The 23,225-nt window shown below is 39.2% G+C and overlaps 1 protein-coding gene across 4 annotated transcripts in view; it reads left to right on the top strand.

Moving 5' to 3' along the window:
- Window positions 1–23,225, top strand: part of CDH10 (cadherin 10) — a 208,802-nt gene that overhangs the window by 108,261 nt on the left and 77,316 nt on the right. For all 4 annotated transcript variants that reach the window (XM_019483344.2, XM_019483347.2, XM_019483346.2 and 1 more), the window contains exon 3: window positions 18,499–18,793. In XM_019483344.2, coding sequence (XP_019338889.2) covers window positions 18,499–18,793 — 295 coding nt within the window. The remainder of the gene's footprint in view (window positions 1–18,498; window positions 18,794–23,225) is intronic.

Below are 23,225 nucleotides of genomic sequence, written 5' to 3'. Positions count from 1 at the left end.
TGAAGAAAAAAAAAAGGTGGCAAGCTCTCTGGAGCCTGCCTGAGCTGTGAAGGGGACCAGTGGTTCCCTCTGGGGCTGCAGGGGGGAGGGGAGCAGTGCTTCACTCTGCAGCTTCAGCGCACCCTGGGACTGCCCAGGTCATATGCCAGTGGGTAGGTGCCACCTGAGAGACCCCCATGCAGCTCAGGGACTGCTCAGCCTGCCAGCAGCTCACCCCCACCCCTGCTGCCCTAGAGGCAGATAAAGATCAGGCCCCCAGCCTTGTGTACACACCACGAGGGTTTTGCTCAGTTTAATTCTTCCTAAATTGTAGCAGTGTTTTTAAAAACCCACTATTTCAATTTAGGGAGAACTAAACCAAATTAACCTCCCGTGGTGTGTACAAGCAGCCTAGTATCCTAGCTACAGCGAGAGTTCTCCTTAGGACCCTGGAAGAGAGAGATAATGATATTATGGGACTGGGTCACAATATGTATAGAAGTCTTCTGAGTCATTCCCCCAGGTGACATTGTCCTTACTTAAACTATTTTCTTTCTTTTTTTTTAAATCATATAAAAAGAAAATAAAGAATGCTTCCTTATTATTCAGACTTCAGTGCTGGCACTGGTAGCCCGATATATGCATCGCTGTGGTCAACTGCATTTTCCAAAAAAACAACTTGAGAATTATAGGATTCATTCCCTTATTTGTAGTTGAGAGGCTAGGTATACTGCAACTTCAGCTCATTTGGCCTTGCCTCGTTATTCACAGAACTGGACAAGCTGGTATTAAATCCCTGTAGCTTTTGTACCCAAGTAAACTCTTGGTAATTGTGAGATGTAGTTTGTGATGTTCTACGGTAAATCTACTGGCATGACTGTTATCTTTTGGCAGCATTCCTATTTAGAATAATTGTTAATGTGGCCTCATGTTAGAGAGGGTTTTTTATACAGAACGACTCATTCTTCTCTCAAAACAATTATAGAGGGATTTTTTTTTTCTTCTGTTGGGAACAATTTTGTGTTGTAAAAAATGGTTGTATTATTTTTACTAAAATGCTCTTATTGTATGGAGTAGATTAATTTATATAATTACAGAAGATGCATTGAAATATAATGCATAAAAGCAATAAATAAGCAATGTGAAGAACATCCCTAAGCACACACGTACTGGTGCATGCTCTTTCCTCAAGTATATGCGATCAAAATGTACATCAATATGTTCAAGTTTGTGTGTTTCCACATGGACTTTTGCAAAACTTAACATGGAATCAGAAAATTAGGGTTGGAAGGGACCTTAGGAGATCATCTAGTCCAAACCTCTGCTTAAAGCAGGACCATACCCATAAGGACGTTAATAACATGTGTGCAGTTTTGAAAACAGTTTTTTAGAATTAGTATAAATTTTAAGCACTGTTTTCATTACCTACACAATTGTGGTAATCTGGTAAAGGTTACAGTGGCCACATCTACATGAGATGCTGATGGCACAGTAGCTCATTACTGTTGTGCAGTAGTGTTGCGTGGGATGAAGCGTGATGCAACACCGTTGCACAGTAGTAATGAGCTACTGCACAGTCAGTGTCACCAAGAAGCTATGCGGGGACACTACTGTGCAGTAATGCAAGTACTAAATGATTGCATATTAACAACTGTGCAGTCAGCGTCTCATGTAGATGTGGCTAGTGATAATAAAAAATAAACAGTGATGATTTTTGGTAGCTTTCTTGAGCTGTTTGAACAACTAAATGGATATGGTCATATATTAAATAGAGAGAGATATCTGTGTGGAAAAGCACTTAGGTAAAATACATTTTGACTGGTGCTGGGCCACAGGTACCAACACTAGAACATTTTTTTTCTCTCTCTTCTAATATGTAGAAAAAATATTGCACAGTAAGTTAATTACATTTTTAAATGATAATGTAATGATGTTGTCTCGTATACTTAGGAATGACCTTAGAGCCCAGGAAAGGGTCTCAGATAGATTGATAATTAATGACTAGAAAACCACTGGGCTCATCTACATGTGCCCCTGACTGAGCATTTGGCACTGCATAGTCATTTAGTACTAAATGACTGTGCAGTACCCACCAGACTGCACAGTCCTGGTGGTGCATAGTTATTTTTAGACTTTACATTGCCATACTGATGAGCTATGGTGACATAGTGCCTCAAGTAGATGCACCCCTTGAAGAGTACCTTGCTGAAAAGCAATATAAATGTGCTAAGTATTGGTTGTCATTTGATAACAACAATAGCCGCATCTTGGGAGTATCAGCGCTGACATACACGCAGACATGTACAAACAGACATGAAAAGTCAGACTCAGGACATGGATACTGTAGCTGCATTGCATGATGGGCTCTCTTGGGTGAGGGCAGAGTCTTTACAGGCCAGACCAAGGACTTAAAACAATTTGAGTGGGAAATATAGAGTAGCAGGAGTCAACAACCTACAGTCACAAAGATGTTGATTCTTGTCCATGAAGGTCTGATTCAGCCTGGAACAGCACAGAAGATCAAGTGGCAGCTTCATTGAGCAGTCCACTTCTTCCCTGCTGCACTCTCAGTTTCACTCACCTTCACTGTAGAGGCGCCAGGGGTGTGCAGTGAGGGAATGGATTTACAGTGTGAGGCAAGGAACCTGGTTGCAAACTCTGGCTCAAGACAGGAAACTTGCCAAACATCCAGCTAAGAGCAAGATTTAGCACTTCAACAAGAAGTATTGAATTGGCTAGTTAGCAGGGAGGCTACCTGGAGTGGTATTAGCCAGATCATTTGACAATTCTATGGTTAAGAGAACTGAAAAGAGCCCAGAGCTGTCAGACCATAGAATAGGTGTGGAAAAATGGAAAACTTTTCAAGTGCAAAATTTAATACTTCAAAATTTTTTAAGTTGAAAACTTAAAAAAATGTTCATCTGTTAGGTACCAATTCCATTTGATACTCTAATGTAGAATACCAGTCAAAAATAGTTAAAATGTACTCCTAAATACTTCAGAGCATAAGAATTAGGGCTGTGCAAAACAGCTATATTTCAATTTAGTTTTGGATTAGGCCGTTTCAGAGGGACGGTGATTTGTTTTGGTGTTTTGGATCACTGTTCCATTTCGATTCAGCCTATAACTTTGTCATTTCCTGCTTGATTCAGAAGAAAATTGCAGGGATGTAGCCCCTTCTGAGGGCATGAAGCATGCCAGATTTCCAGCAGATAGGTGCAGGGGTTTACCACTTCCCACCCTCCCCTCCCAGCTTGTTTCTCAGCCCCTGATGCCTCAATTTACATTTCCACTGATTGGCTTTCTTGCCTACATCCCAGCTTCTGGCTTCTTTAGTACTCCTTCCATCCAACAGCAGATGCTCCCTCAGCCTGACAAAGGGTTTTTAAACCTGAAAGTTTGCTAAGATATATTTCTCCAGCTATTCAGTTGGTCTACTAAAAGATATCAGATTGCCCCAAAGATCCTTGTCTGCCTTGTGTGTGTTAAGCTCTGAGAGCCATTTTAAAGCACAGGGACTGATTGATACACAAGACGTGGGAAGCTGCTGGAGTGCATTAATTGACACATTCCAGCAGACTCAGTTAATCAAGTTTGCTCTGACCTGCTGGAATTACAGCATATCAAAGCAGCCTCCCTCCTTATGTACAGACACCCTATAGTTTGAACTATGTAGTTTATTCACAAATAAAATAAAAGCTTATCTTCTTGCTATTAGCTTAATTTTACCTTCAGTTAATTCATATGCGAGTCATGATTAAGGAAATGTGAATATGAGAATGGAGAGTATCAAGATTTGCCCCATAATATTTTTATTTATGTTTTCTGGCAATATCATGGTGATGCTGGGTATTTCATCAGTTCAGACGTTTCTAAGATTAGTGATATACTGTATATGGGTTTGATTTATCTTAAGGGTAACAAGAAGAAACTTCATAAATTGTTTTCTGAGGCAAAACAAAAAAGCCCATGAACAATATAAATGCATATTTTTCTGGGATTAGAAAACAGGTGAACTTCTGAGTTTTGCTGAACTCTGAATGTAGTGTATTTGTAATCACCATTTTAAGGATAACTGCAACATCATACGTGCATGCACGTGTGTGGATGTCCGTCTAAGCCTTTAGTTTGCATATGTATATTCTCCACCTTCATTCCACCTTAATCTTGTTTTTCTCTGGAAATTATCTACTGTTGCTTAGTGAAGTATAATGTGATATAAATTGACTTCAGTTTCTACTGGACATCTGTTTGGCAGCTGGAACAGACCATATGAAAGCTAAATTATCCTCTTACCTCTGGAAGTGGTCTTGCCAGAGTAGAAATGTTATGCATTGTCCATGCAGAATGTATAGATGTCTACTACTATCCAGTGTAACTCTGTAGTTTCCAGGATCCTTGTAAGCATGAACTTCATTTAATGAAAAGAGACAAAAATATCCGTGCTGCTTCTAACAATTTACATTTTACAGTGAGTTTATTTAAAAACAAAGAAAATCTTCCCTTCTGTGTTTTCAGTGAGCCTCCAGCAATAAACAAAAAACAAAACAAAACAAAAAAAAAGAATGAGAGAGAGAGAGCTAAGAAGCATTGATGTTAATGGAGCGCTGCATTATTTCAAACAAAAAGGACTTAATGCTGTTTATACCTAATGCAAATTTGGTAGCAAGATGTACGAAGGCTAATGCTATTTTAATGCTTATTTGGTTAATACTTAAGCTCCTTTATGAAGTTATATTTAAGCCATCTAATAAAAAATACCTTAATAAGATTTAAGATTTAATACTTTAAGTATTAAGATCACCTCAAACCATTGCTTAATTACCCCTTTGATTGTTGTCCTTATTGAAAAGCCTATGGGGCTTAATATTTTTTTTTTAAAAGAAGCAAAACCAAAACAAACAAAAACTATGCAAAACTTTTAATAACTATTGTATTTACAAAGTTTTCAGTGCAATAAAAGAAAGGGCGGTGTTGGGTTTCAGCACCTGAGGCTCTGTAATTCAGCTCAGACCAATTTCCATGCTCAAAGTTGCTGATGAAAGTTTAGCTGAAGGGGGATAAACCCTGGATATTGCTCATCTCTTTTCATCATGCATTCATTTATGCTACTCCAGAACTAGCAAGCCAGGCACAAATGAATATTCCATTCCCTAAACATGTAACATATGCATACTGAATAATAATGAGTTTGGAGAAACGTAAATAGTTTTTCATGAGCAGCATCTTCCCCTCCCCTAATACCACACACCAGGGGTTCACAACTCACATTTTTTATTGAGAGCCACTTGGAAGGTACACTTTCCAAAAGAAGGCAGCTGTTTGTCAGATGGACTCTGATCAACTGTACAACAAATTCACAAGGAAGAAAATTGGATTGCACACATGCAGGTTGATGAATTGCCACATAGCAGAGGCACAGAACCCATTGTTTTGCTTTTTTAGATCCTGTTTCATTTACTAAAGAATTGTGAGTTTGCTCTGGTGAGCCACATGCAGCCCACAGGTCATATTGTGTGCCCTTGTCCTCTAGAGTCTGTTGAGATAATCTTTGAAGAAGGGAGAAAATATGAGCTAGCTGGCCCTGGGCTGGAAGGGGGCAGAGCCAAAAGATGTGCATTACCTTTCCAAATGTGCATCACCTAACCAAATGTGATTACCTAAAAAAAGTTGATACACCTTGTAATAGTATCAACTTTAACACTCTGCTATAGAAAGCCTATTTAAGAGAGGTCCTGTAGTAACCTAAGGCTGGAGGTGTTAGACTAAGCTGCCAAGGAACGGAAGGGAGATAGAAAGTGCCACAGGCATTATGAGAATGGCTCTGTCATTGTGCAGATTAGCAGATGCTACTCTTCTCTTCATCCAAAATGTTGCCACCTTCTCAAATAATGTGGGAGAAGCTCCATAAGGAAAACCTCATACAGTATCCTTCTTTATATGCCTGGAATATTATCAGGAACAAGTTTCTGCATATTTTTACCTATCTACTTCCAATGTTTACCTGTTGTAAAATGACAATTTACACATATCTTGAACTTTTTTTTTAAAGGAAGAAGAGAAATTTAAACATTAGCCTGATAGCACACTTCAGCTCTTTATGCATGAGATGAAATTAGTCTCTAGTTGCCACTGGCTCAGCCAGATGTGTTTGATCTCTGCTAGGATGAAAGTATGGCAGCACAAGGCATATGCAGCTCTGGCTTTCTTAAAATCAACTGGCAAAACAAACAAACAAAAATCACATAAACAAAATAACCCCCCAAACAAACAAACAAAACAAAAAATAGTAAACTTGGCCATGGGATGGATGGCCAATAGATGCATTGATTCTGTACACCCATGATGAAGCCTATGTTGTTTCTGTGTAGTTTGTTATGGAAAAGATGGCTGCCTTTCCTAACTAGAAATTCAAAAAGGAAATGTCAGTAAAAAGGCTACCTGCTCTTGCCAAGAATATAAATCCCTGTTTTTGCCTGGCTGTCAAGGCAGGAGGTTCATTGGCAAAGATAAATAGAACCCTTTATGTAGTTTGTAAAGTGACTTGAGATCCTTAAGGATAAGCTCAGTGGCCATGTAATAGATTATTAGATGAAGCTGGCACCATTTCTGTCCCTGATCTTGTGGCACAAAATTGTTTCTCCAGTGAATTGAGAGAGAACCATAACAGTGTTTTTATTCTTTTGTTCTTTCTTTCTTTTGTTCTTTCTTTCATTCATTCTTTCTTTCTTGACAGGTGTGTTTGCTCGGAGCTCTGAGAGTTTGTTCTGTAAGCATTTCTCCTTCTCTTGCTTTGTTTTCCCTCCCTCAAACAGTCTGACCCCTTTCTCACCATAGCCCCTCACTTTTCATTACTTTTCCTGCCTTTTTTCACGTTTTTGTCCTTTCTCCTGCAGTAACTGTCTTCCCCTCCCCTCCCCCTTCCTCCGGGGTTATTTTTTTCTTTCCCCCCTCTCACTTCACCTGCTCTGCTTATTCCTTTCCCTTCTCTTCCCTGCTGTATTGCTCATATTTGTCCCCTCCTCTGGTGTTTGTTTGTTTTCCAGCTTCTTTGTTCCCTGCCAGGAGAGGACTGCTCACCCCTCTGGTTCCTTGCAAGGTTAACCTTTTTTTTTTTTTTTTTTTTTTTTTTTTTTTTTTTTTTTTTGCTGGAATGGCTGAAGGCAGTTCCCAGTGGCCCACTGCTGAGAGTTCTGCCCCTCTGGACCGGAGCTTTGGTCTCTGGCTTCATGCCCCTCCCTCCATTGCAGTGGAGGAATACGCTGCTGCTGTGGAGGTACTGGTAGGCTGCAAAAATGTCCTTTACGCTGTCCAGGTAGTTTAATCCCTTGCCTCATCCTTCCCACTCGTCTTGAATGATGTGGCGGTGGCACCGGCCCTCGGCACCTTGCTTGCAGTACTAGATGTGAATGTCTCAGACAGTGCCTATTTGGTTTCTTTTCCATGCCAGGCATGAAAAAGGGGTGTCATCTGCAAAGCTAGCTACTTTCCAGAGCTGTAGGAGTCAGCTTGCTGGGGCTGTTTCTGATGCTGCCCTGGGATTGTTCCAGTGTTTGGTCTGGGCACGCCTGTCACCACAGTTCGAACCTGTGGTTCTCCAGTGGAAAGTACTTGCCTTCCAGACACGTTGGGCCATTTCAGGGGTGCTCTGTGGCATTGAGGGTTTCTGTTTGGTACTCACACTTGGATCCTTCCCCTCCTCCTGGGGTACCAGTGAGGGACCTAGCAGATGGCTGTGGTACTGAATGTTTTTGTTTTTGATTTTGTTTTTTTTTACAATTGTGAGGACAGACCTTGAGGACTAGCCCTAGGCTCTGTCTTCTGCACTTGGGCCCCTGTGTGGGCTTTCTTTTTTGTTTTGTTTTATTATCACCTATTTTCCCCCTAATAAATGTTTATAAAAAGTCAAAAGGAAAACTTTTTTTTTAAAAAGCAAAAAAAAGTCAAAAAAGGCAAAAGTCTTTCTTTCTTTCCATCTTTCAGTCTTTCCTTCTTGCTTCCTTATTTTAACTTTAACGCTTGATACCACTGCCTGAAAACCCTTTGAACTTTCACCTTTTGAACAATGTAGATCATCGCATACCATCATTATGAGAGAAGAAAAGTAGAAAATGTCTCTCTGCTAAATATCATGAAAACATGCAATGAAATTAAATATTAATTATAGGGTTGTTTTTTGTCCTTTACACAATAGCAGGTAGGCTAAGGGTACCAATGAGCCAAAATAATCTTTGCTGCAACTCAATCACAGTTATACCAGCATAGAATTTAGTACAGTAAAGATAATGAAGTCAAATTGAGACCAACTAATCTAATCTGAGAACACATCACACAGTAGAGTTTTTCATTTTTGTGTTTGTCTTTTCTCAGCAAGTAAGAATATTTCAAAGCTTTTACTACCTCCCAGCCAAAACATACTTGCTGTACTTCCTTTTAAATTTGTTTTCTCCTCATCTTTCTCAGTCCTGCAAAATTTCCTTTGTGTTTCTCACCTCTTTTAAACACCACAATAGCAAAGGACTCTCAAACTGTGACAATACAAATGAGTGAGATTTCAGAAAATTAAGAGTGTGACTGTCTCATTGAAACAGTGCAAAAAGTAACATAAAAAAAGAGTTACTTTTAAAGCTACTTTTCAAGCTTAATAAGATGAGATAAGGAACTCTTATTACAAATGAGCAGGATGTGGCTCAGAGCATTGTCACTTAAAACCCAGGAACCATTGAACAGGTTGTATGGGGCAGATGCACAGAAAAAAATGGAAAGGGAAAGTGGTTTTGGCACACCTCTTCCAAGTCACACCTTTTAGACTACTAGGAAGAGATACTAACTCAGCATCTGCTTTATACTTCATTCTAGGGAAATAACTGTTCCTTGATCTTAGAAGCTGGTAGTTTTGCTTGTTTGTTTGGAGCTTTTTTTTGGTTTTATTTTCATTCCTGCACGATATAACCTTCTAGGATAGTAAGGTACTATGCTGCAGGGTGTCCAGAAAAAAAAGTTAAAAATAAAAAAACCCTCCAAAAGATAAGAGGGCTTTTTTATGTATTTGAAGAGTACTGAGCTAGAGTGTAGAACTACAGCAGTGATTCTCAACCTTTTGGGATTCAGTGCACCCCTCATTAGGCTTAAGGAACTCCTTTGTTTTGTGAACTGAGTGGCACCCAATTTAAAAAGAATAATTAATAATTACAATGCTTATCTCCTTGCAGAGGGGTTTGGCAGGGAGAATAGGGGATCTTCCAGACTGGGAGAAGGCAGAGCTTGCTCATCTGCTTAGTTTAGGCGCTTATCTCCTAATAACACCTCACTTATCTCTTCATACTGCATGGCACCCTTTAGAAGATCCCAAGGTGCCCTAGAACCCTGGCTGAGAATCACTGAACTGGAGTTGAAGCGAGAACACTTTCTCAGATTATATTTTACATCACATGGCTAATATGATTAACTAGAGAGCAGCTAACAGATAAAAATAGTTAAACATAGGATCTGACATCACCCTGCAAATTTAGAGGAAATTTAGGACTTTATCTGAATCTAAATATCATCTCTGAGTCTCATTGCTACTGTATTAATCATATCAAACTGGAGGCTTAGAAAATGAAATGTAGAAAAAGTGGAGACAAATTTTGCTGATAGAAATATTACATTGTAACCTAAGGGAAGTCAAATGTATTTGGGAAGGTAGTAACTGAATAGCCTGTATCATTTGGTGAAAACTGCTGAGGAAAAAGTGAAGATTTGTATCAGATGGGGTTGGTTATTAAAATAAGATGAAAATAAGACGAAAACTGGCTTGAACTGAAGGTTGAAGATCCTAAAGTAAGAATTTGGACTACCAGTTTTATTTGTTAGTAACTGTTCTGTTTTGAACTACAAATGCACTGCATTTACTTGTTACCTGATTATATGGATTTTAGATTATCCAATATTCAGACATTGACCTCTGAATATGAAATTCAAATGGAAGTAAATTTTATCAGTCCTAAAGTATGATAATCTTACATTATTATTGGCCACATTTATATACAAATACATTGGACTATGTCTTACTCACCTGATCTGTTCCCTGTTAGTCAAAATATTATTTTCTGACTTTCTTGATGAAAGTGGGATTAATATTTTTGTTATGCCTGTTGGTACTACAGGAAAAGCTGATATGACTTTCAGATTACATGCAGAACTTTCAGTGTTGGCAATTAGGGGGTGAATATTCTTTTACTTATGCAATAGGTGGATTTTATCTGGAATCACCAAGCTTCAATGAAGGTTGACTCCATCCCCCAGTACTACTTTCAAGTCACTTTTCTGAATAGAACTACTCTGATGTAAATTTTGAATATTTTGATAGATTTGTGTAAGAAGACTCAAAATCAACAAAGGTATATCTGTACAGAATTTTCTCCAGCATTTTTTCCGTAGTTGCCTTTAGATATATGTTGGTAAGAAACACAATCTCATTTAGCTCTATATTTTTGCAATTAAGATACATTTTCTAACAGTTTTCTATATTTTTCAATTGTTCTAATAATGCTTCTAATAAAACATGCACATAATAGCCTGTTGCTCTGGCCCTTTCCAGATGTGAACCAATATTTATCAAATTGCCTTCAGTTTAATATTACTATTTAATACTACTCTGATGAATATATTCTCAAGTTTAAAGACTATATTAATCTTACTATAAATACATAAACATATATACAGGTCTGTAACACAAAGTAATTATTTTTACCACAGTCATTCCTAAGCAGAATTGACAGCTAAGAAGTTGAAGAGTTCATGTGGGAAAAGAAGTAAAAAATTCATTGAAGAAAGAGTTTGCAAAATATCAGATACAGATACAAAAACAAAACCACATCTTTACAGCTGATCATTTTATGAAACAAAATTGCTAAGTGAAACAGATTTCTCTCCTTTTTTCAGCTTGGCTGTCATGAATCACAGATGCCTGTTAGCCAAAAGAGCTGTGTGAAACATTTTATACTTAAAGCAATGCAGGGAAATTTCATCAGCTTAATTTTCACTAACCTCTAACAGAAAAGAAAAATAAACTATCAGTTTTTACTTGGGGTAATTTCCTTAAAAGTTTTCATAGGCTTGTTTAAATAAATGGATTATTTAAGTTTTGAAATCTCATTTAGAACAGGATGTGATTTTTTCGTGTGATATTTCTGGAATGTAAAACCAAAGCACAGCACCTGATCTCATGTATATCACAATGGGGGCACCGATACATGTACTTTACTGCAAAGTTGATTAATTAGCTCTTCAGTAAAGTGCCACTGTCTACATATGCAGTGCTATTAAGCCAGAGTAAACTAATTAATTCCACTGTAGGATAGTAGTGCCCAATACACGCACTATCCTATGGAGGACTTATTTAGTGTACACAATGCACATTTAGACAATGACTGGGGCTGGCTGGGGCACAAGGGTGCTATGGATGGGCTGCTTGCCAGGTAAGCCCACACTCTAACACCCTTTGTTCCCCAGCCAGCCCCTCTGCAGCATATTGAACTGGAGTGGAGCAGCTCGAGGCTGGCAGGCTGATTCCCTAGGCCCCTTGCCAGCTGTGGCTGCATTGCCCTGGCTCAACGTGCTGTGGTCCCGGGTTCATGTGTAAATGCTGTGCGTGGGAGCAATAAAATATGGTGCAAACTTCACCAGAGTTAATTCACTTGTGCTAATTGCATGTATAGATGTGCCTGGTAAAAAACAATGGAACCTCGAAGAAACCATGTTATTTGCGGGGCATGGAAATGACCCCTGCAAGCTTATTCAGCCATTCAGTATCAAGAATGGGTTTAGGATTCAGCTTCTCTGATGCCCAGGCACATGCTCCTACCAGTCTGCCTTTCCTAATGATGATTTGATTGGTGGCAAAATGCTTATAAAATGGAATGTTTTCTATCATTTCATTTCTGCGGTTTATAGCTGCATTTCTGGAATTGTCACCAGTAGACTCACCCATAGCTCTTCAGCTGAAGGGGAGATTGTGCAACCTGTTTCTGAACCCTTTGAGGGACTATTAACCTTTCTAAATATTCTGTCCTTGTGCAGGTTTCATCATTTTAAGGTTGTTCTCAAAATACTTTGTTTAATAAGGTGTTTGATCCTTTTACATACTGTAGAAAAAGAAAACCCATTATGACCAGAGATCCTGCTTTTTTCTGATTATAAAAAAATCCCCAATTTTTGGTTAAAAAATAGTAACCTCAAATCCATATACAGGTTTCCCTTGCTTTATGCTGTACATGTGTTCCTGGAAAATGGTGCATAACTCAAATTCGCATAAAGGGAACCCACATTACAATGTAACAAATAGGGATACGTTCCAAGACCTCGACTGTACTGACTCCCAGACCTATTTCTACCACTTTTACAAGACAATTTTGGTACTCACCAACAGCAGACAATACACACAAGCACAGGGAGAGGGGTAGGAGATAAGCTAGTGAGAAACATAGAAGCCAAAATGGGGACAGCAACTACAGAAATATGTCGCAGACAATGAGCGAGGAGCACAGATCCACACAGGAGACTATTTTTGGTGTGCATCAGTCCCACAATGCACCACACAAAGCAGCTAACTGTGGGATTCCACCACACTGATTGCATAAGAGTGAATTTACCTCGCATATAACGAATTTTTGGTATAAAAAGGGTCATCGCATAAGAGCGAATTCACACATACAGAACCCACATAAAGCGAGGAAAACCTGTGTGTGTGTGTGTGTGTGTGTGTGTGTGTGTGTGTATTTTAGTGGTGGTTCATTTTATCATGGAAAACTGTGGATTTTAACCAAAAATAGGGATTTTTTTTTAAATAGAGAAAACCAGGATCCCTGGTAATGACTGAGATCCTTGTTTTAAATATAGTTTAGGGTGTGTACACGATTTCTTCAGCAGTTTAGTATTTCTAACATTAATTTTATTTCATTGCCTGTTAATATTAATGATTGCCCATATATAAGGGGAGATATCTTTCCAGCTTTAAAATAGCTTTAAAGGATAGCTATTCAAAGGCTTCTAATATATTTCTGTCTAAATTTTTTTTGAGGTTCATTCCTGACAAAGGACATTTAAGGCTGCAGGAACCTTATACAAACTTTAGCAAATTTGTAAGAAACCTGCAAAACTCAGTTGCCACTTCTGGTGAGAATGGAAAATGATGGTTTTCACCCTGTTATACACTGACCAGGATACTTGTGGCTTGGGAAGCAGTAGATGGTAATGAGGAAGGCAGAAAGTAGTAAGTAGAGGATGCTATGGTGTGGTAGAAGGCAAAATCTGCTGTGGGGGCAGGTATAGATACTCAGGATGTTGCTGTAGAGGGACTTTTAGAAGGATTGTTGCTGTTCTATAATGGTACTCATGCAGATTTCTTTTCATAATAAAGCTTTGGAGTCAGGGAGGTGAGAAGTTATTGAAGGGTGAGGTTGTCATATACAACAGTCAAGAGGTGCATGTCTCCAGGGAGGGGGCTGGGAGAGACTCAGAAGGTCAAAGCAGGCAAACATTACAATGCATAAAGAGATGAGAAAGGCCATTAATACAGATTTGTTTTCATGATTTATGCTTCAGGGACTGTGGCATTTTAAATGCATAATAAACTTATTTGTAGTTCTGTTGCGAATATTTTGCACAGTCCCACTGTAAAAGACTGGCAAACCCACAGTGGCTATATCCATTTGATACTACTTTTATCCACATTGACTAATGATGTTCTGTTTATCTGGTGCTAAATGAAACTGTTCAAGTTACCTGAAGCAGTCAACAGTCATATAAACCCCAAAGTAAATTATCAAAATTAGGTTAGTTTTTTTGTGTTTATTTGTTTAGCTTAAGAATTTTGTACAGAAAAACCTTGTTAGCTCAATATTGGATAGTTCAAAGTATTGGATGCTTTGAAGCTATCGTCACTCCCTAGACAAAAGATTGCAGCAATTTTCAAAAAGATAAAATGCTTCAATTGTGTTTGAACTAAGGCTGTAGGTATGTAGTATTTTGCATATGCAAATTACTACGGGTACATTTATTTTGATCCCATTTATTTCAAAGTTGGTGTTTTTTGGTCCCCTGCATTTCAAATTAACAAGTTCTTCCTGTAGTAGCTATTCATTAGAGCGAATACTGCAATTTGCTGCCCAAATGTTTGTGAGAGTTTAGTCAGTGCATCTTGTGAACAGAAAAATACACGCATTCTTCACATTGCTCTGCAAACAACAGCAAGAGTTGTGAAAGGCGGTTCTAAATAAATAATTGACCCAATTTCTTCTTCATCCATCAAATGTGAGGATTGAAAAAATATTGTTAACTTTTGCCAGTCTTCCTGCCCTATAGTTTTCTATTACCTTTATTTTCTACTTCCTTAAACTGTACAGATGCAGAAGCACATGAATGTTGTGAGAGAGATTCCCTAATTTGCAAATAAGAGGCTATAAAGTGGTTTTCTAAACCTAATTGAAATCTCTTGAGAATGTCAAAGTCCTTCCATCAGTAATATACATTCATGCTTATTGTCACAGATCAGACTAACTTATGGAGATAGAGGACATGAGACAGTTACTTCTCCTAATAATTGTGATTCTTCATCAGTAACTTTTGTCTTCTTGTACTTAGGAGATGCATATCACCACTAAGCTGGGAGATTTATGGAAGATCAGTACCCATCAGAACCAAAGATTACAAACTATTTCTTATGTTAAACCCAGGATTTATATGAGAGTACAATTCTGGTAGGAAATGTTGATACCACTCAAATGGAAGTGGCAACCAGTAACTTCAAAAGGATCCCAAACTAAAACTATAATGTTTAAAGCAGGGGCTGTCCTTTGTGTTTTATCTGTGTAAAGATCAAAGCCTCTGCTCACACTTCCACGTTTGTGTACAACTCTCATTGCTAGAAATTTCAAATGCAGATCACAGGCATGTGTCCTTTCAATTTTACAATGTTTTGCTAAAGAAGGACTACTTTAAATTAGCTTGTCATTACTGCTAGTTTTCATAACTGCTCAGTGACCTGAAAAGATAAATATTTCAGGAATGAACATATTGACTTTGCTAGAGTATTAAGAAACTGGGACAATCTGTGACTAAATGTGGTAATTTGATATTCAACATGACAATTTTATTGATTCAGGACTTTGCAATTGAATATCTATTAGAATGAAGTGTAAATACAAGAGATAATTTTTAATATTGCAAATAAATTGATATGCACTCACAATAACTGTTATATGCCCACAGTATTGCATTAAATAGGTGATGTTGCTATTTGGCTTTTAATGTGGCACCGTAGCCATTTTGTGTGTGTGTGGTGGGGGGGGGAGGGTTGTTCATGTTTTTGCATGCAAAACTGTATTTGAAATCACAAGGGAAAATTATTTTTTGGCCATTCCATTTCTCTTATTTTTTTCCTATCCTATCCTATTTCAAACATTGCCAGGGATGATTTATTTCCCTCCATCAAACAAGAAGCAAACCAGCAAAGGAATTGTCCATGAAGTTTACTTTCCATCCTTTACCATAAAACAAAGAGAAAGAAGATAATTAGAAAGCAAGAGGAGGTAGAAGAGGATGAATCTGTGAGTGGGTCAAACTTTCCAGGTTAAGAGGCAAAGGAACTGAATGAAGAGAAAGACAGTAGGGAAAAAACTTGGCTTTTATGAAGGAAAATTCACTCCCAATTACTTTTCATGCCTTCTCTTTGTTAGAATGAACCAGCTGTTCCTAGCTAAAAAAAAATTAAAACAGAATATTTACTTTAATATTTACTTCTAATAAAATTAACCTATAATTCCTTGCCCCTAGCCTTGGTGTAGTTACTATTAAAATACAAAATTAGAAAATTTATTGAAAAAAATCAACGTAATTCATTTTTTTCTGTTTGTAAAAGTAGCAGTAGTCCTAGTTTCTGCATGAATTTCTTCACTCTAGGCTAGTCACAATGGCTCCCTATGCATATACTTGTGGGTGGGGAAAGGGGGCATTTAATTTGAGTAGTTCCTGGAGAGCAACTGTAATTAAAACAGCTCACTGTCATGTGTATCAAGCACTTATGCATTTCAAAATGATCATGGGACAGTTTCTATAAAGCTCATTCAATGAGGTTTAGATAAAGCACCCTGTGGCCATTTTGAAATGTGATGGTGAGGTGACACTGGAGTGTTCTTATTGGAACATGAACAAGCATGTCTGTAAGCACCCATTGTGAGTTTAATGGGATTGTTTCAGAAAATGTACTGCAATGAGAGGAATTTACCCTTTGACGTTTAGCTTGTCCTTCCACTTAATTGTAATCATTTGATTTTTATGCAAAAATCCAGGTATTATTACATTAAAACAACAGCAACACTGCCACAGTGGTTTCTCCAGTTTAGTATTCTAAATTTAATGTTAGTTTAATCTAAACTAAGTATTTTAAAAAGCAATGTAAAAGCAGCATATTCCAGAGAAACTGCAACACTGCATACCATCCAGTAGTTATTTATACCCAACATAAGCATGTCTGTCATCAGTTTATACCCTAAAGCATGAAAGGTTTTGTTGTTGTTTTGTTGTTCCAACTTATGTGATTGAATATGATATTAATGTAATTGATTAAAGCAGAAGCATAATTAGTAATTTTGGTGCCCTGGGCACAGACGCTGTTGAGTGCTGGAGAGCAAAGAATGGGGAGGGGGTGGGGCAGAGGGAAGAGGTGTTGAAAGCTAGCAAGTGGATGGGGTTTGTGGGGGGAGAGGGCAATGTTAAGCACCTGAAGGCAGGAGTATGGACCACTGTAGAATGCTGCTGGCACCCCCTCTAAGCCAGTAGCTGGGGCTGGTGCCCTATTTGCCTTGCCCTACTTGCAATACTGGTTCAATGCTTCTTTGCCATTACTCTATTTGTGGTTAGAAAATAAGGATAGAGACCAAAATGTTCTAGTTTTCTTTTCTGTTCAAAACTTGTTGGACTACTCTAATTTTTGGATCTGATTAAAAATTATAATCCTCCCCCCCTCCAACCCCGTGTCATTCATTTTGCCCTTAGCACTTTTTTCAAATATTTATGAACATATTTTGGAGCAAGTATTTGTCTTTTTGCATCTGTAGGGGAGCTAGTTCATGTGGTAGAACGCTTGCTTTGCATGCGAGAGGTAGTAGGATTGATGCCTGTGTTCTATGTAGCATTCTTATGAACATACTTTGTAGCAAGTATTTTTCTTTTTGTATCTACTAAATGCTCTTTCTATTGTTATTTTGCAGATACATTACTAGCAGATATATTACTATTAGATGAGAAAATTAGGTAGTTGAGGATCTACACGTGCTCATAAAATGATTTACAATTTAACAGCATGCCCTTCATCATTCACACTCCCTATCTTCTAGACTCAAATACTTGCAGGTAGAATTTACAGCATGTGTAGGTCTAAACACCTGATTATGTAAAGCTAAATATTTATTGGTGTTTTTTCTATATGGTGCCATGGGTTTATGAATGAGGTAGTTAAATGTCTGTATGCCATAAAAATGTCTTTCTAACCACTGGCTTCCTTAAAACTTCATGCACAAAATCAGAACTATTTTAGGACTTACTTATTAATAAAATCAGAGCTGTTATCAGATGTGACATATCTGTCATTTTTTAAAGTATATTACAATTTTATATTTTGAGGTGAAAACAAATTGGATTATCAAATGCTGCAAATAAGACACATGGAAAGAATGAGATTGTAGATGACTTTATAACTGGGTTGGTAGGAAACACATGCTATGTAACATTCTCATTGGCTGAGCCAGTTGCCTTTCAGGACAAAACAATACAGTGTTACAAAATATTAGGGAGGTTCCTATGTTAGACATCATTAGTAGAGAAAGATATGTATTATAATACCCAGATAATGGGATAAGAGTCATTACTGATTGCTTAATAAATCTTTTTCTTTCCTTGAAGCCATATAAATTATTTGATGGGAGTGAAAGTAATAATTAGGCACAATGAAACACTCTCCAATTTAGCAGAAACATAAATAATACGAAATATATATTTTTAAAATTGTACAACACAGCACCGGTTGTTCTATTTTCCTTAATTGTCATGTATCCTGCCATGTCCTTTATCTGCTTAGTGAATTTACAACTAACACAGCAGGTTGTGAATTTTTAATAGGTTCTCTTCAAGGAAAGAAAAGGTCAACATTAACATAAAATTCTTCCTTAAGATTTGTGGCACAAATGTTTCACAGCAGAGAACAGGTGTTGCTGGAAAACTAAAATCTACCACAGCAGTCAAGCTAAAAGATTCTCTATGTTAAGTAAGGGGGAAATGAATGCTTTAACACAACACAATAACTCTAGCAGCATGTCAAGGCAAAGTAAATTGAAAATGACTCCGCTTTGTCAGTGAAAGCCTTGTTAGTTGCAAGCAGCATAACATTTTTTTTCATTTTGTTTGTGTGCATTTTATTAAATCTGACCCCTTTTTTAAAAGTAAATTCTCTCTCTTTCTCTCTCTCTCCCCCTTCTTTAGCTTCATTCTGACCAAGACAAGGGAGATGGGTCTCTCAAGTACATTTTGTCAGGAGATGGGGCTGGTACTCTTTTTATTATTGACGAGAAAACAGGTGACATTCATGCCACTCGAAGAATTGACAGAGAAGAGAAAGCCTTTTACACCCTGCGTGCCCAAGCTATTAACAGAAGAACTCTCAGGCCAGTGGAGCCAGAATCTGAGTTCGTTATCAAAATCCATGACATTAATGACAATGAACCAACATTTCCAGAAGAATTTTATACTGCTAGTGTTCCTGAAATGTCAGTAGTTGGTAAGTAGCAATTTCAGGTATAAATTCATGCTTTACATTTCATATTTGGAGAAAACATTTCTCCAACTATTATGTTGTCACTGGAGTCTTGAATTTTAACTCATGGGAGGTTCTTATGGTCACTGTATTCTCCACTTCCTCAGTCTCCCATTAGAATTAAAAAGGAGGCTGAAGTATCTGGTAGGCAGGTCAATCTCTGTAATCAGATTGAGATGCAAATGTTGTGACTTTATGCCAGTTTGAGAGGGAGAGGAGTCCAGGAGAGCTGGCTGTACTTTAAAGAAGCCTTACTGAGAATGCAAGAACAAACCATCTTGATGTGCAGGAAGACTATCAAGTATGGCAGACAACCAGCTTGGCTTATCAGGAAACATTTCAGTAAACTAAATCACAAAAAGAAAGCTTATAAGAAGTGGAAACTTGGACAAACAACTAGGAAGGAATATAAGAGTATTGTTTGGGCATTCAGGGATATAGTCAGGAAGGCTAAAGCACAACTGGAGTTGCAGCTAGCAACGGATATGGAAGGGACAAAGGACATGGATATGGAAAATGCTGAAGTACTCAATGTCTTTTTCACCTCCATCTTCACAGGCAAGGTCAGCTCCCAGACTACTGTACCAGGCAGCACAGTTTGAGCAGCCAACAGTGGAGAAGAACAGATTAGGGACTATTTAGAAAAGCTGGACATATACAAGTCCATGGGGCCAGACAGGATGCACCCCAGAGTGATGAGGGTGTTGGCTGATGTGATTGCAGAGTCACTGGCCATCCTTTTTGAAAACTCATGGCAACTGGGAGAGGTCCTGGATGATTGAAAAGAGGCAAACATAGTGTCTATCTTTAAGAATGGGAAAAAGGAGCATCCAGGGAACTGCAGAACAGTCATCTTCACCTCAGTTCCTGGGAAAATGATGGAGGAGGTCCTTAAGGAATCCATTTCTAAGCACTTGGAGGAGCAGGTGATTAGGAAGAGTAAGCATGGATTCACTAAGGGCAATTCATGCCTGACTGACCAAACTGATTGCCTTCTAAGATAAGATGACTGGCTCTGTGGATGTGGGGAACTAATGGATGTGGCATATGGTCTCCTGTATTCCACAGGTAAGCTAAGGAAGTATGGGCTGGATAACTGGACTGTAAGGTGGATAGAAAACTGGTAGGAGCATCAGGCTCAGAGGGTAGTAATCAATGGTGCAATGTCTAGTTGGCACCTGGTATCAAGTGGAGTGCCCCAGGGGTCAGTCCTGAGGAAGGTTTTGTTCAACATCTTAATGATTTGTAAGGTGGGATCGAATGCACCCTTAGCAAGTTTGTAGATGACACCAAGCTGAGGAGAGTAGTAGATATGCTGGAGGGTAAGGCTAGGATTCAGAGTGACCTAGACAAATTGGAAGATTGGGCCAAAAGAAATCTCATGAGGTTTAACGAGTACAAGTGCAAAGTCCTGCACTTAAGATGGAACAATCCCATGCATTAATACAGGCTAAGGGCTGACTGGCTGGGCAGCAGATCTGCAGAAAAGAACCTGGGGGTTACAGTGGAGAATAAGCTGGATATGAGCCAACAGTGTGCCCTTGTGGCCAAGAAGGCTAACAGCAAACTCGGCTCCATTGGTAGAAGTGTTGCCAGAAGATCAAGGAAAGTGATTATTTCCCTCTATTCACCACATCTGAAGTACTGTGTTCAGTTTTGGACCCCTGACTACCAAAAGATTATGGTCCAATGGAGGGCAACAAAAATGGTGACAGGGCTGGGGCACATGACTTCTGAGGAGAGGCTGAGAGAACTGGTCTTATTTAGTCTAGGAAACAGAAGACTGAGAGGGCATTTAATAGCAGCCTACAACTGCCTGAAGTGGGGCTTGAAAGAGGATGCAGCTAGACTGTTCTCAATTATGGTAGATGACAGAACAAGAAGCAATGGTCTCAAGTTGCAGCAAGGGAAGTTTAGGTTAGATGTTAGGAAGAATATTCTCACTAGGAGGTTAATAAAATACTGGAACAGGTACCCAAAGAGGTTGTGGACTCCCCATCCTTGGAGGTTTTTTTAGATCCAGTTAGATAAAGCCTTGGCTGGGATGATCTAGTTGCAGATGGTTCTTCTTTGAGCAGGTGGTTGGACTAGATGACCCCCTGAGGACACTTTCAACCCTAATTTTCCCTGATTCTATAACTATGATCCCTACATAGAATCTTAAATATGTTCATTTCAGTGCATTTGGACTTGAATCAGAAGAGATGCTTCTCCCTTTCATTGTCTCTTCCTTGTTTACCTCTATTTATTCTAGAGGATATAGAAATTCCATTTTCTTCCCTCCTATGGCTTGTTTGTGACTCTTGCATGGATTTCTCTATTTTTCCCCTCAATTTTACCCTTTAACTTGTGTCATAAACTAGGGACAGACATTCAAAAAGCCTGAGCCAAAATTAATTCAATTTTTGCAGGTTAGTCTAACCTGGTTAGATTGAACTGGGTTGTAACTGCACAGATATCCCAGAAATGCAGGAACATGCCTGCAGTGGCTCAGGCTAGAAGCCGGGGGGCACTAGAGCAGCCTTCCCTTCTCTTTGACACTGCTGAGCTGAGGGAGGCATGGCCAGGCCCTGGCAGGACACTGGTTAGGGAGAAGTTCCTCCCCACTCTCTGTTGATAATAGAGTATTTAGTTACACAGCAGGGAGTTACACAGGGAGTTATTACCATTTATCAGCCCATCAAACACAACAAAAGCATCTCTCATTAGTTCAAGCTTTTCCTAAACAACTTTTTTGCAAGGAAGGAACAGAGGGACATTACCAGCTACTTTATAGATTTCATAGACATTAGGGCTGGAATGGACCTTGAAGATCATCAAGTCCAGATCTCTGCCCCAGGGGCAGGAAGTCAGCTAGGGTCAAAGGAACCTGGCAAGATAGGTATCCAAATGTTTCTTGAATGAGTCCAGAGTAGGTGTCTGCACCACTTCTGGAGGGAGTCTATTCCAGGCCTTGGCGTCTCGGACAGTGAAGTTTTTCCTTCCGGCTTCTGGCCTGAGCCACTGCAGGCATGTCTAGCCTAAAATAGTCATGGAGGCGTTTATGACTTTTGGTCCTTGTTATACCTTGGGATGCTCTGGTGAACAGACATTCTTCCAGATCCTGATGCATACCCCTTACATACTTATAGGCAGCCAACAGGTCACCCCTGAGCCTGCACTTTTCCAGGCTGAAGAGTCCCATAGCTCTCAGTCTCTCATCATAAGGCTTATTCTCTTGCCCTCTGATCATGCACTTGGCTCTCCTCTGGACTCTCTCAAGCTTCTCAACATCCTTCTTGAATTGTGGAGCCCAGGATTGGATGCAATACTCCAGCTGCGGGCTCACCAAGGCTGAGTACAGTGGGAGGATGACATCCTGAGATTTGCTTGAGAAGCATCTATGGATGCAAGCCAGAGTTTTGTTTGCTTTATCAGCTGCTGCATCATATTGGTGGCTCATGTTCATCTTGTGGTCAGTCATGACCCCTCAAGTCTCTTTCAGCTGTGGTGCTAGTGAGCATAGCCCTAACGAGCCTATAACCGTGTTGCAGGGTTTTTTCCCTGAGGTGATACCTTGGATTTTTTTGGTATTAAACATCATCAGGTTTATATCTTCCCACTTACTAAGCTTATCCAAGTCAGCCTGGATCACTAGCCTATCCTCAGGTGTGGATGCTGTGCCCCAAAGTTTAGTGTCATTGGTGAACTTGGCCAGTGCACTTCTGACACCAATGTCTACATTGTTGATAAAGATGTTAAAGAAAACCGGTCCAAGGACAGAGCCTTGGGGGACACCACTAGCCATGGAGCACCATAATGATTTGCTTCCAATGACTACTATTCTCTGGGTCCAACCTCAGAGCCAATTTCCCAGCCATCAAAATGTGATGTAGCCAAGGCCACAGTTGGCTAATTTTTCCATGAGGAGATCATGGTACACCAGATCAAAGGCTTTTTTAAAGGCCAGATATATGATCTCAATCTCTTCTCCCTTGTCCAGGAGATATGTCACCTGGTCATAGAAGGAGATGAGATTGGTCAGGAAAGACCTACCCATGACAAACCCATGCAGCTGTCCTTCAGAATGTTGCCATCAGCCAGCTTATCAAGAAGGGTCTCTTTCATAATTTTCTCCAGAATCTTACTGGGGATTGAGGTCAAGCTGATTGGCCTGTAATTCCCAGGATCTACTTTCTGCTCTTTCTTGAAGATGGATACCACATTGGCCTTCTTCTAGTCTTCAGCTACTTCACCTGAGTGCCATGAGTTTTCAAATATTTTTGCCAATGGTTGGACTATGACACCTGCCCTCTCCTTGAGTACTCCAGGGTGTAATCTGTCAGGAACAGCTGACTTGAAGATGTCCAGCTCCTCAAGGTGTTCCTTTACAAGGTCTACACCAATTCTGGGTATA

This window comes from Alligator mississippiensis, chromosome 5 (genome assembly GCF_030867095.1).
Source record: "Alligator mississippiensis isolate rAllMis1 chromosome 5, rAllMis1, whole genome shotgun sequence".
Lineage (NCBI taxonomy): Eukaryota > Metazoa > Chordata > Crocodylia > Alligatoridae > Alligator > Alligator mississippiensis.
Note: the sequence above shows the minus strand (reverse complement) of the source record. Positions and strands in the feature narration are given on the sequence as shown.